This window comes from Trachurus trachurus, assembly GCF_905171665.1.
Source record: "Trachurus trachurus genome assembly, chromosome: 21".
NCBI classification, from domain to species: domain Eukaryota; kingdom Metazoa; phylum Chordata; class Actinopteri; order Carangiformes; family Carangidae; genus Trachurus; species Trachurus trachurus.
In genome coordinates this window covers 23,990,149-24,002,847 of record NC_139899.1, presented here as the reverse complement: position 1 = coordinate 24,002,847, position 12,699 = coordinate 23,990,149, and the positions used below count along the sequence as shown (strand labels likewise).

The 12,699-nt window shown below is 44.0% G+C and overlaps 1 protein-coding gene across 1 annotated transcript in view; it reads left to right on the top strand.

Annotated features, from left to right (window-relative positions):
• The window catches only part of sema5ba (sema domain, seven thrombospondin repeats (type 1 and type 1-like), transmembrane domain (TM) and short cytoplasmic domain, (semaphorin) 5Ba), a 106,577-nt gene that overhangs the window by 37,190 nt on the left and 56,688 nt on the right, over positions 1-12,699 (top strand). Inside the window, exons 4-6 of the mRNA XM_083997373.1 lie at positions 10,604-10,666; positions 11,506-11,604; positions 11,735-11,948. Coding sequence (XP_083853499.1) covers positions 10,604-10,666; positions 11,506-11,604; positions 11,735-11,948 — 376 coding nt within the window. The remainder of the gene's footprint in view (positions 1-10,603; positions 10,667-11,505; positions 11,605-11,734; positions 11,949-12,699) is intronic.

Below are 12,699 nucleotides of genomic sequence, written 5' to 3'. Positions count from 1 at the left end.
ATGGCTCGTGTCCCATTGCGCCCCATTAAAAAACTTTGTGTTGACAGCGCGTGTGAGAGGCGAATGAACACATACCGTACTGCAGCTCCCAAAGTAAATAAACAGCAGTCAGCAGTTTTTTTTAAAATTAAATCATCGAAAAAGGAATTGGAGCGAGGCCGTGATGAGACGGCTTCGTGTACGGTCGGGTGGCGTTTGGCACCGCTGTCCTTTAAAACTCTGTGTGTTTGTGCTGTGGGTTGATGAAGTCCTGTCTGCACACTGATGCGTTATAGTATTGAAGAGGCCATTTTCACCTCAGATGTATTAAAGACATTCTTGATGACGCTGCATATTCAAGCTCCCAAAAAACAACACATTCCTCCACCCCCGATCGTTCTCTCCAATAACAACGTCTTTGCCAAAAGAAGCTTTGACTTCTTCTCACCTCTGACTACAGTTTCTATCAGTGGCTTTTGGCCCTTTTCCACCACACAGTCACAGCTCTACTCGGCTCGACCCGACTCTGTTCAGGTCATTTTCCCGTCACACCTGAGTTCCTCCTCAACGTGGGCGTCTTCGTCATAGCACGGCTGCTACGGTCGCATAGCCTACCCCTCTTTTTTTTTCTGCACCTCGTCGATGGACCACGGTGCGGTTTTCCACAGCAAAAGAATAACAACAGTCTCAGCTCTCATCAGAGGTCACTGTTGCTGGTGTTTTTGAAAATAGCAGGTTACAGTCTTCACTGTAGCGGCCCTGGTTCGATCCCTCCCGACCATCCTTTTGCTGCATGTCATGTAGAGGCGTTCACTGACCATATTCCTGATTGATACAATAGGTTTCTATCAGCTGCAGCTCTATGTACAGGATGGGGTCTCATCTCTCTGTTCTGTCTGTCAGAGCTCAACAATTATTTGAAATAATATTATGGAAATTGCAATAGGGAAAAGGTGCAATATCCAAATCACAGGAGCTGTATTTCTTCCTCTGATGAATCTAAAATGTGTCACAACAACCCAGAAATTAAGCATTGTGGTGGTGATGCAGAGACTTATGAATCATATTCTCCAGACGCGAATGAACATCCTCATTTTGTTTCAAGCCCTAAATTAAAATCACCTCATCATCATCATTTTCATTCCCCCTCTCTCTGTCTCCCCATTTCCTGTCTCTCTCAACTGTCCTGTCAGTTCAAAGGCAAAAAAAAATAAATAAATAAATTGCAGATTTGATTCTTGTGTTATAGACGTCACACTGGCAACTCTTTCAATGCTCTGGCCAATCAGTGGCCGGCAGTCGGTTGACGTCACGTTTTAGTATCGGCTCTGCTCGCTTGGAAATTCGCCTAAAGTGACACCAAAAAACATACCAAGTACCAGGTACTATCTGTAGTGGAAAAGCAAAAAAAAAATAAAAATAAAGTTGAGTGAGTCGAGTGGTGCCAGGGGAAAAGGGCTGTTTGTCTCACCTGTTAGCCAGCAGCTTCACCCGGAGGGCACAGCAGCTTCAAGCCCACACTTCCTGTATGAAGAGATATACTGTGCGTCATATACTGTGCAAAGAATCTGAAGTTAAAGAAGGATGCTGGGATGTTGCAGCCAGATGCAGATAACATCCAGACACTTTTAAATGCACCAGTAAAAAAAAAAAAGCCCTGCAGCCACAATCTGTATTTGTGATTGAGACAAGCCTCCAACGACCACAGTTAACTTAACGACCTCCTAAAACCAACACAACGACCTTTTGCATTATTCTATATGTGCGCCGGTGCACCGGGGCCAAGGCCAGCAAGCTGTTAAACATTAGACATGTGCGCCCCTGCAGCTGTAACAATAAAAGGTGCAGGTAACAGAATATTTCACCACCATTTCACAATCGATTAAACTCATCTGCTGCTAACTTTCTTCAGAGCTGCTGCTCCACACTACCTGCATTTTAAATGTTCGGCAGCTCACTTTGCTTTGTATTCTGCTCAGGGCTGCACCACAAATCATTTCTCCCCTGTCATCCTGAATACACTCCTCCTGAAGATTTATGAGGAAACATCCTGCGAACGCACACGTTTCTCCTTTAATACTCCTTCACTCCTTCATGGAAGTCACTTTCTGTCATCGCTAATTAAACTAATGACGAAGGACACGCCCCGCTGATCTCTGGTTTCACTGCGTGTGAGCCCATTTTTTCCGACTTGACAAATCAGTGCATTTAAAAATCCAGCCGCTGAAACGGGAAGTGAAGAGAATATAATCTTAGAAAAGAGAGACGACACGAGAGCGACTCACAGCAGGCGGTTACGTCTCTAACATTAACCCAGGCTGCTGTTTTTATTGTGGTGGCTGATTAGATCCTATCTGTGAATATAACTTGTGGTCTTGGCTTCACAGCTTGACTCAAACAAGATAACACACGGATCAATCATGACATTAACACCAGTCGCCTGTTTTAATGTCCATATCAGGGCTAAACAACACATTAAAATATTATAGGTAGGTATTATAGGTTTCTCTAAGGCAGGCAGGTGTTTTACATGAGAGAATAAGGTTGTTTTTTTTTTGCCTTAGACGTGGATAATATTAAAGATGAATGATCATAACTGTGGATAGTGTTGAGTTCACAGAACCATTAAATGCCATGTCCATGTCTGACCAAGTGGGTCAGATGAGCACCTGATGCATCACTGCACCGATTCCCACCTGTGAACTCGGCCAGCGTTGTGTGTCTCCCTGCTCCACCCGGTCTGCACCGGTCTGTGCCAGAAAACTGGCCATGTTTTCAAGATGTGAGAATATATGTGTCTGACAGTGTGTGTGTGTGTGTGTGAATTTGTATGTGTGAGTATGTAATGGGTGTGGGTTGTTACTTTAAATAGCACTTAATGAGTGGGGGGCTGGGAATAAGAGGAAGGACTTAACAGTGTAAAAGTGTGGGATGCTTTGAAGTGAGGACACCAGATGATCTCTCTCTTTCTCTCTCTCTCTTTCTCTCAGCGAGGTGGTGGTGGTGGGTGAATATGCAGATTCTCTCCTCCCTTTGCCTCAATGGTTAAGTAACATTGAGAGATTCAGAGGAGAAGCTGCAGTGAAGTGCAGCACGATGAGATGAGATAAGAGAGGAAGGAACCGGTCAGATTGTAGTTTATAGTGATACTGACAGTGTGGAAAAACATTTCCTCCCCCCTTCCTACGTACTGCACCATCCTCCCTGGTTTTGCAAACGATATATGAATGATAAATACACTTTTTTTTCAAATATATATATAAAAAATAAAGTTTTACTTCCCGGACCATGAAGTCAGAGTAAATATTTCCAGGAAATGTTCAAACTTTTCATTATGGATGCAGTTCGTCATAGACAGGGTGCGTTAGCATAAAGGGCTATTACGGCGTTTAAAGCCATTATGTGTACTTAACATATTAAGTAATAGCATTTTGGATGTTGAGATGATTACGTTCTGCCAGACGTTTTTTTGTTGTTTTTTCCCAGATATTTTTAATACTTTTCCACACTTGGCTCCCACCAGTATACGGGCCCAATCCCACTGCACTGGTTTACAAATCTGTCTTGACTGTAACAAGTGCCAGACAGCGCCTATTCAAACAACCATTACTCCCTTGACACACTTATTTACAATATTCATGAGTTATAATTAGTTGTCACACATGATGTTAGCAGTGTGGCAGTGAGAGGCAGCCTTATCAACACAGCGCCACATTTCAGGAACGCCATTTGCAGTCGTCGCTGCTCGCAGGCCCTCTTTACTTCATTAGTGCTTCCTGCTCTCCATCTCTTTCTCTTTTCCTCCCATCCCTCCCTCCCTCCTTCTTTCTGTTTCTCGTAAAAGTAGAATTCATTTTCGCGCCCGGCCACCATCTTTTCTGCAGTAAAAAGTGATGAATCCTCTTTCCCGCTACTAATTGTATTTTCTGCTATTTTATTTGCCCATAAAAAATTCATGTTTTTTTTTTTTCCCCTGCCCCTCTTCCCTCCTTAAAGAAAGATGCCGCGGGCGAGATCTCCTCATTGTGTCTAAGGAGAAGTGAAATTGGGAGAAATGGAGTGTCAGGCGCAGGTTTGGTGGGAGAATTGATGGCAGCGAGTGCACATGGTTGTTGGCTTTGCTAATAGATGGAAATGTACTCTAACATGCATCTGTGGCTACAGGCGCAAATAATAAACAGGCGCTTTGGCCTTGAGGCTGTATTCAGGCATGAGAGATGGCTGTAACTCTTCTCAGACAGGAAGCTGACGTTAATTGTCTGGGAGTGATGATTTAAAATTCCCTGTTTCTTCCAATAGGCAAGTTGTAAATTGTAATGTGTAGAGGCATTCAGTGGCCATATTCCTGATCGATAGATTCGATACAATAGATTTCTATCGGCTGCACATCTATGTACAGGATGGGATCTCATCTTTCTGTCCTGTCTGTCAGAGCTCAATAATTATTTGAAATATTATGGAAATTGCAATAGGGAAAAGGTGCAATATCCAAATCACAGGAGCCGTATTTCTTCCTCTGATGGATCTAAAATGTGTCACAACAAGCCAGAAATGAAGCATTGTGGTGGTGATACAGTACAGAGACTTCCCAGCCTTATGAATCATATTCTCCAGACGTGAGTGAACATCCTCGTTTTCTCTCAAGCCCCAAACTAAAATCACATCATCATCATCATTTTCATAAATTTTCAGAGAAAATTAAATGCAAAAAAATTACCCTTCCAAATGAAATCATGACTCAAATTACAATTACGTTATCTGGCAAACTGATTGAACATGCGCTTCCTGACTGTTGCACATTAGAGAGAAAAAAAAACTGAAACCATTTCTTTTTTCTTTCTTTATGGATTTCAAAGGATAAGTGACTCAAACAAGCAAGAAGAACAAATGACCAAATCACTAGATGAGGATTTCACTCTTCACAGACGCAGAGGCTGTTTTTTTCAGGGGAGAAAAAGAAGAAACACACATACTGTACACACATTTACACACACACACCTGGCCTGTGAAGATAATGTGTGGAAAAAGCCCAGGTTGAGCTGCGTGAGGCGCTCGGCTTACGCGTCCAGCAGCAGACATTTGCACACTGGATAACTTGGCTGTGGTTCATCTCAGGCGGAGCTGGAGGAAGCGGTCGGCTGCTGCACAGCCAGGTGTGGTAGACAAGCTGCTCAGGTTAAAGAGGCAGAGGTCAACAATGTGTGTGTGTGACTTTTACGTCGGAGACAGTTGTTAGTTTCACATTCCCCTTCATGACCATAGTTGTTTACTTTTCAGTTCAGTCCATGAAGTGAAAAATGTATTTTTTCCAGCAGTAGCTCATTTTTTTTGTTGATATTTGTAAGATTCATGTCAGAAAGTTATTATCTGAGCTGTTTTTTTACCTTAAAATTGATGTATTAGATGACAACTCAACCTGCCCTCGATGGCGTTCCTAATTTTGGGTCCAAAGAAAATAGTTTGTTGAGTTTTTATGTCCCTCCCCTGAAATAAATCCTGTCAGTCATCTTGACAACCTCTGAGTGGTTAACAAGCTAGTTCTGCCAAAGACACCATGTGTGAGCTTTTGCAACTTCCCTGCTAGCATAACTGCTACTTTAGCTGCTACCAGGGATGGGTACTTTTGACATTTGAAATGATACAGTACCGATATGCAACCGTACCTGTTTTCAGTACTTTTTTTGTGTCTATGCGTTTATAAAAGACAAGTCAAAACTTCAGAATTGTGATTATTTATTATTATGGTTCAGTGTAAACAAGCAAAGTCTGGATGTCTGTTTAAAACGTCAGTGTGCAGGTTGAGAAAGACCTGTTCACAGACAAAGGCAAGGCAATTTTATTTGTATAGCCCATTTTTACAAACAGTTTGTCTCAAAGGGCTTTACATGGCATCGTGACAACATCCTCTGTCCTTAGACCCTCACATCCACTGAGGAAAAACTCCCAAGAAAACCCTTTAAACTGGGAAAAACTGATGAGCAACAGATGCAGGCGGCGGTTGGTGCAGAGAGATGGAGCTCCGGTGGATCTGTGGAAACACAGAGAGAGTGCAAGACACCAAGGCCAAACTACAAGGGCTCCATGTAACCAGATGTGTCCCCAGCATTCTAAGTCTATAGCAGTGTAGCTATAAAATGGTTCAGAGCTACCTGAACCAGCCCTAACTAAAAGCCCCATCATAAAGGAAGGTCTTAAGCCTGGACTTGGATGTAGTTAGAGTGTCTGCCTCTCTGACCCGTGGAGAGAGCTGGTTCCACAGTAAAGGAGCCCGGTAACTGAAGGCTCTACCTCCCAGTCTGTTTTTAGAGATACTGGGAGTCACTAACAGACCTGCGTTCTGGGAGCGGAGCGCTCTGATAGGACAGTAAGGAATGATGAGTTCTTTCAGATAGGATGGAGCTTTATCATTAAGAGCCTTATATGTCAGCAGAAGGATTTTGAAGTCTATTCTAGATCCTACAGGAAGCCAAACTGGGAGAGATGTGCTCTCTCAGCATTCTGGACCAGCCTGAACTAGCGCGTCTTGCCCGGCCCAGCCCGTTGAGAACTGACGGCTCCGTTGTCAATATGTGTGAGAGAGATAGAGAGCAGGCAATAAGGGGCAATGCTCTACAAGGAAATAGGATTTTACACATTTTGTGTTCCTGTCAGCCTCCACTATCTCACAGACACAAGGGTGTGTTCAGGTACGGACATGCCGTTCGATTTTATGTGAATTGATACTCGGGGATTACTGCGGGAATTTGGTCAGTAACAATAAAAGTACCGAATTTGGTACATCATCATCCCTACTCATCTCCAAGTTTGTGTGAAGGTGAATGGGAGAAGCCAATCAATACCTGTGACAGGTCCCTCCCTAGCTTTGTGGTTTTAAACACATAATCATGCGCTCTGAGAGCTGCTTCAGGTCGTCTTTAAACTCAACTTTATTTAATTGTATTCCACACTCTCCCTGTTGTCCACGTCAACAGACATCTGACTGTTGCAGCGCGTGAACCCTTTTCGCTCCGAGCAGCTCGTCTGCATCACAAATGAATAATAAGAGTTGAAGCGAGCGGTTCAGCGCCGAGGAGGAATAAGTGAAAATATTATTCTCTCACTGTTCTGCATGTTCGATTTGTTGCAAACAGTTTTTAGCAATAGCTAAATAAACAACGCTCAACACGCTGCCCACACATTATGCAGCTCTTATTCATCCTGTTGATGGCGGTCAGGCCATTCAGGGGCTGGTACAGAGTGGAGGTATTTGAGGGAGAGGATGTAGAGGCAGAATTGGTATTCTCACAGGCTCAGTGTGAGTGTGGCTTTGTTCCAAAGTTGTGTGAAGAAGACGAAGAAGAAGAAGAAGAGGAGTGGGAGAAGAAGAAGAAGAGATGGACAGGGAGGAGGGGAGGGGGCCACTTTCTGGTGAAGGTCAGCGGGTTAAGCCGACGGGGATCCTTGGAGACGGGGGCCTGCCGAAAAGATGGTAATGCCCCAAGCCATGATTCATCGCAAAGGCATCCATCACTGTGTGTGAATGTGAGTGTGTATGTGTGTGTTTGTGTGTGTGTGTGTGTTTACAATGACGTCATATCATCAGGCTGTCGGAGGGGGAGGGGGAGGGGGGGGGGCTGTGGAGGAGCAGTGTTTTCATTTCAACAGACTAAGTGATGGACCGCTGCAGAGGGGGCAGGGCGGCTCTGTGAGTGGCAGGTGCCACACTGTTCTCTGTGCTCATGGGAAGTGGATTTGAGTTTGCTGCTGTTGACTGTGTGTGTGTGTGCTGTTTGTTGGCTGCGTGACGAGACAGACGAGCTCCTGGAGAGCACATTAGCTGCTTTCAGTTTTCTCTCCCCCCCCCCTTTTCTTTTTTTAAAATTTCTTCGACTACTTCGTGTTCACCGTCTGAAGCTCAAGTTTCATTTTAATTACAGTTTACTTTATATAGCTGTCCCCTGCTGCTGTCTCTCTCTCCAGGGCAGTCTGAAGCAGGTTAATTGAAGGGATCTGCTGTGGGGAGACGGGGAGATGAGCTGTAACTATCAATATGGGCCAGAGCACACTGACTGGTTGTCTACCAGCTGCAGCAGCTAAACATAGCTTTATAACACTAATGAATCTGTCTTCGCCTGCACCTCTAACCTCTCCTTACATACGGTCATAAAAGTGCAGAGGTTTTTATGTGAAGTTTAGCCTGGTTGAAGCTCCTCTAATCAATATTTCTCACATGAATAATGCATGGAAGGACTAAAACTTACAGCATCATCACTGGACACAACAGCTCCATTCACCTAAGGATGTTTTTGTGTGTGTGTGTCTTGTAGTGCTTCTGGAGTCAGACCCTCACAGCTTGACTGCTCTGGATTACTCTCACCACTCTCATTAACCTCATGTCTAGCTGCAGCAACAAAGTTAACACCGAGCTAGAGAACCAGATATTTTCTGAAGGAGCTGGAAGAGACAAAAGCAGAGCTGTAGGGAGGCAAATCCTGGACTTATGTGTTCATGTTAGTTTAAAAAAAGACATTTATAATTCTATAAAACTATAACAATGATGATTAGGTTTGCTGTCCAACAAAAAATCTATTAATTCAGATTTATGCATGCATATAATGAATAGTTTTTCCCCCAGGGGGCAGAAGAACTCCTTAAATCCTTTTTTAGCTCATGTTTGGTCTCCACCACCAAATATTTCTTTTTCTTTAGCTCCTAAATGTTTCACTTTCTTCAGCAGCTAGTTGCTAACTCAGTCTGTGAACAGTGTCTCGTATGTTTGAGATGCAGCTTAGTTGTCCACCAGTCGACAATCACTCAAAGGTGGCATCAAAATGTGGAAGAATGAGTCAGTTTGCATTGTGTTGGCAGCACAAACAGTTCTGGCAGTGCAATCCATCAAATAAAACAAACAAAACAAACAAAAACAATCACAGTCATTTATGTTCAGTGAATATAAGCTTTGTGTAAAGACATTAAAAGAACTCCCAGCCCAATATGCTGATGTTTGACGAGCTCATTAAGCTGTGTGTGGATAATACTGTACAGTCTGGTGTTTTTGCTCGTTAGTATGAATTTATGCAGAGGCTAACCATTCACAATCATAAACTTCTACCGCTGCAAGCGCAGATGAAATACCCCATGACCTGTGAAATAAAGACATTTTTACACTCACTGCATTTAAACTCGCCGCATTGTCCCCAGAAAGACTTTGGCAGATCTTTTAACTTCTCATTAAATGTGCTTATAATGTTTTATTTCCATTTAGATTCCTAAAGAGCTACATTCAGTGCACTGAGTTTCTAAAAAAAAAAAAAAAGTGATTAACTCAGAACTATATTTTTCCAGCAGAATCCCTCACTGAGTCTTGAGGCTATACAGTTTTCAGTCCCTTCCGATGAGCTTTAATTAAAGCAAAATGAGGATCCAAAAAGCACAAGCGTTGTCACCGCAGGACAAATTCACACCTCAAAAAAAAAGAAGAAAAAACTGAATTATCCAAGACTACATATGGGTGTTTAAGATGAGCTACATGATGGATCAGATCTGGGTTTTTTCTTTTACTCCAGCAGAGTTAATGGTTTGTTTGAGTCCTCATCTTGGCTCCTGAGACACTGACCCAGTTCAGAGCCAGTCGGCCTCAGTTGGCCGCCTTCGCTGAATGTTGGGTCACAACTTTGTCCCAGTGGCCGATCGTCCTGGGAGGGCGATTGTCTGCCGTGGGTTGTCTTGTGCATGACAATAATCCCTTTGGGAGAGGAGACAATGAAATGAAGAACAAACAACAGAGGGGAGAGTAGAATTAGATGAATTGATGTTTCATAATGACCGAACTTAACTTTTTTTTTTAGATATTTAGGCAGCGTTCCTACTGGGCAGTGAGATCAGAGAAGAGGAGGAGGAGAGAGATGATAGTAAAAGAGGAGAGGATGGTAAAATGAGGCTAGTGTGACACATGGGGAGGGGTGGGAGATGGGTGGGGAGGGGGTGGTGATGGGGGTCCCCTGGCACCTTGCACATATACAGTTTGTGCCAAGAGAGGGACATCTCTCAATCCTCTTAACAAGAGCCAGTGTGTGTCTGCCGGCCAAGCAGCGCATGCATTAGTGTGTTTGCTGTGCAGTTGTGCAGCGGTGCCACCTGCATCCATAATAAAGCCCAATGACAAAACCCGAATATAATTGGCTGTACGAGCGAAAAGGGGGAAGGAGGAGGTGGAGGAGGAGCAGGAGGAGGAAGGAGGAGGTGGCAGTGGAGCGAAGGCGAGTGCTGCAAACTTTCAGAGAGAGAGAGAGAGAGAGATAGAGAGGGTATGAAAGAAGAAGAAGATGGAGAGAAAGCCATTTACATGCTAATACTGCCCTTAGCCCTTCCACTGCCTCGTTGGGTACCTTGCCCGCTACCCTCGAATAAGCTCTTGGCTGGCGAGCCGGTCGCCATGTTTACACAATAAACAAACAGCAATGAGGTTAAAGTCTTTTCATGCATCTTTTTGTGCGTGCCTACAGTATTAGCAACAGTCAGTTGTTGCGTAACTGTTGTGTAGCGTCTGAAGGACTCAGCTGACTGCTTTTTCGGCCTCTTTGTCATCTCCGTACCTTTTCTTTTTTTTTTTACTCTCTCTCTCTCCCTTGTTTTTGTTTCCTAGGCAACAGAGTGGGCACCGGACGAGGAAACCAGGAGGTCCTGTCAGAGCAAAGGCAAAACAGAGGTAACCTCGATCCCGCCCCCAATTACAACACTTCATGTCAACGCCGCCCGGCTTTACAGAGAGGCCATCTTGATATCTTCTGGCTGTTGTGGCGAGGTCCTTATGGGCCTCACGGGAGGGCTCTGTACAGAACAGCTATTTCAGACCCTTCAATCAAGAGTTGTTTTTCTTGCAGTGAAGAGAGAGGGCAAAGGGAAGGGAAAGGAAAAAATGCGCACGAGAGCCCCAGAGCGAGATAGCGAGATACACAAAAGGACTTCCTTTCAAATATGTCTGATAACCAATGCTTGCTTCGATTATTTTTGCTTTGCTACGGGAGTTTTATCTCCCACTTTGCTTTTTTAGAGTGAAAGAGTGATACCAAATTCACAAAGAGACAATCAATTCTCTTTGAAACCTGTGTCACCGCAATTACCTCATTTGTTCCCCACAAACAAGGCAGCGCCATTTACAGGGGGGAAAAAAAGAAAATAAAAGAAACATAAAATGTTCTATTACTGGTGAATCTATTTCACACCTTTGTTAAAGCAGATTTGACTATGTTTTGACAGACATACTTGACTTATTGTCGAGCCTCTGTCGATGTCACAAATGGGCTTCCATTCAGTTGCAAACGACCATTCATATTTTCCAACAAAGCACTCGGAAGAGCAAAAAAAAAAACACACACGCTGGATTGCTCTGCTCTTTGGTAGCATGCCAGTCTGGTACCAGAAGACTCGGCCCATTGTTCCTCTCAGCAGAACGTCGAAGAGTATTTAGCCAACCACCTCAGCCACCAGCCTGTGCCCACTGTAGCCGTTTGAAAGCTTTTCCTCTTCACCTTCTCTTTTCTGCAGATTGAATGTCAGAACTACATCAGAGTCCTGCTGGTGAACAAGACCGAGGTCATGACCTGTGGAACCAATGCATTCCAGCCGCTGTGTATTACCCGAGAGGTACAAACAAACTCTGTGTGTTACTGCGTAGATATTCAGCGAGAACACTTTGTCCGCTTGGCTCTCTGTTACTGTTACCTTCCGCTTTGCCTTTCCCCCTTCTTTATCTTTTTCCCTCCGTCCGTGGCAGGTGGGCAACATGAGCAGCGTGCTGGAGCGCGTGAACGGCGTGGCGCGCTGCCCGTACGACCCTCGTCACAACTCCACCGCCGTGGTGACGGAGAGCGGGGAGCTGTACGCCGCCACCGTCATCGACTTCTCCGGCCGAGACCCCGTCATCTACCGCAGCCTGGGGGGCATGCCGCCGCTCCGGACCGCTCAGTACAACTCCAAGTGGCTCAACGGTAGAGTAACGCAGCTACCATGTTCCCCTCGGCTCACACTGACAGTTCATCTCAGCACCCTTCATTTTAGCTTCTTTTTCTGCTTCATTACAAATTAATGACGATTATTTTTTTTAATTAACTAGCTAATCATTTGATTTATATTTAATGTCACAAATCTGTGAAGTTCCCAGAGCTTGTTCTTTCCAACCAACCAAGAATATAAACAGAAAACACAGTTAATCCTCACTAGAAGGAGCTTGAACCAAAGAAATGCTTTTTCTTTTTCTTTTTCTTTTTTACTTTTGCACTGCAAATAACTTAAACAATTAACTGCTTATTAAAATTGTTGATTAAATTTCATTGATTCATTCAAGTTCATTTGAGAGCATTTAAAGCACAGTGTTCTGTGAAATTAACATAATGAAATAGTCTGGAGTGAACTAGTCGGAGCTGAGCAGTGTTTTCACATCAGACGTGAGGAATGTAATGTTATAGTATTAGTAATCTGATCAGGTCCAGACTCTGGTTGGATTATCAAACAATCCACACGAGGTTAAATCGTAGAGTAAAGACTCCTCGGTAAATTCCTCCTGTTACTTAAAACATTTTTCTGCCTGGAGCGACACTCCTGCCTCCAATCGGCTCTGTTGTTCCAGCCATGATGGATCAACCCGGGGCTGTTTTGAAAGGATTACAAAGTCTGTTTGGATTTGAAGTTGTGTATGGAGCGCGCGGCGCAGGTTAGGCCGAGGAATTGGCGGGAATTACG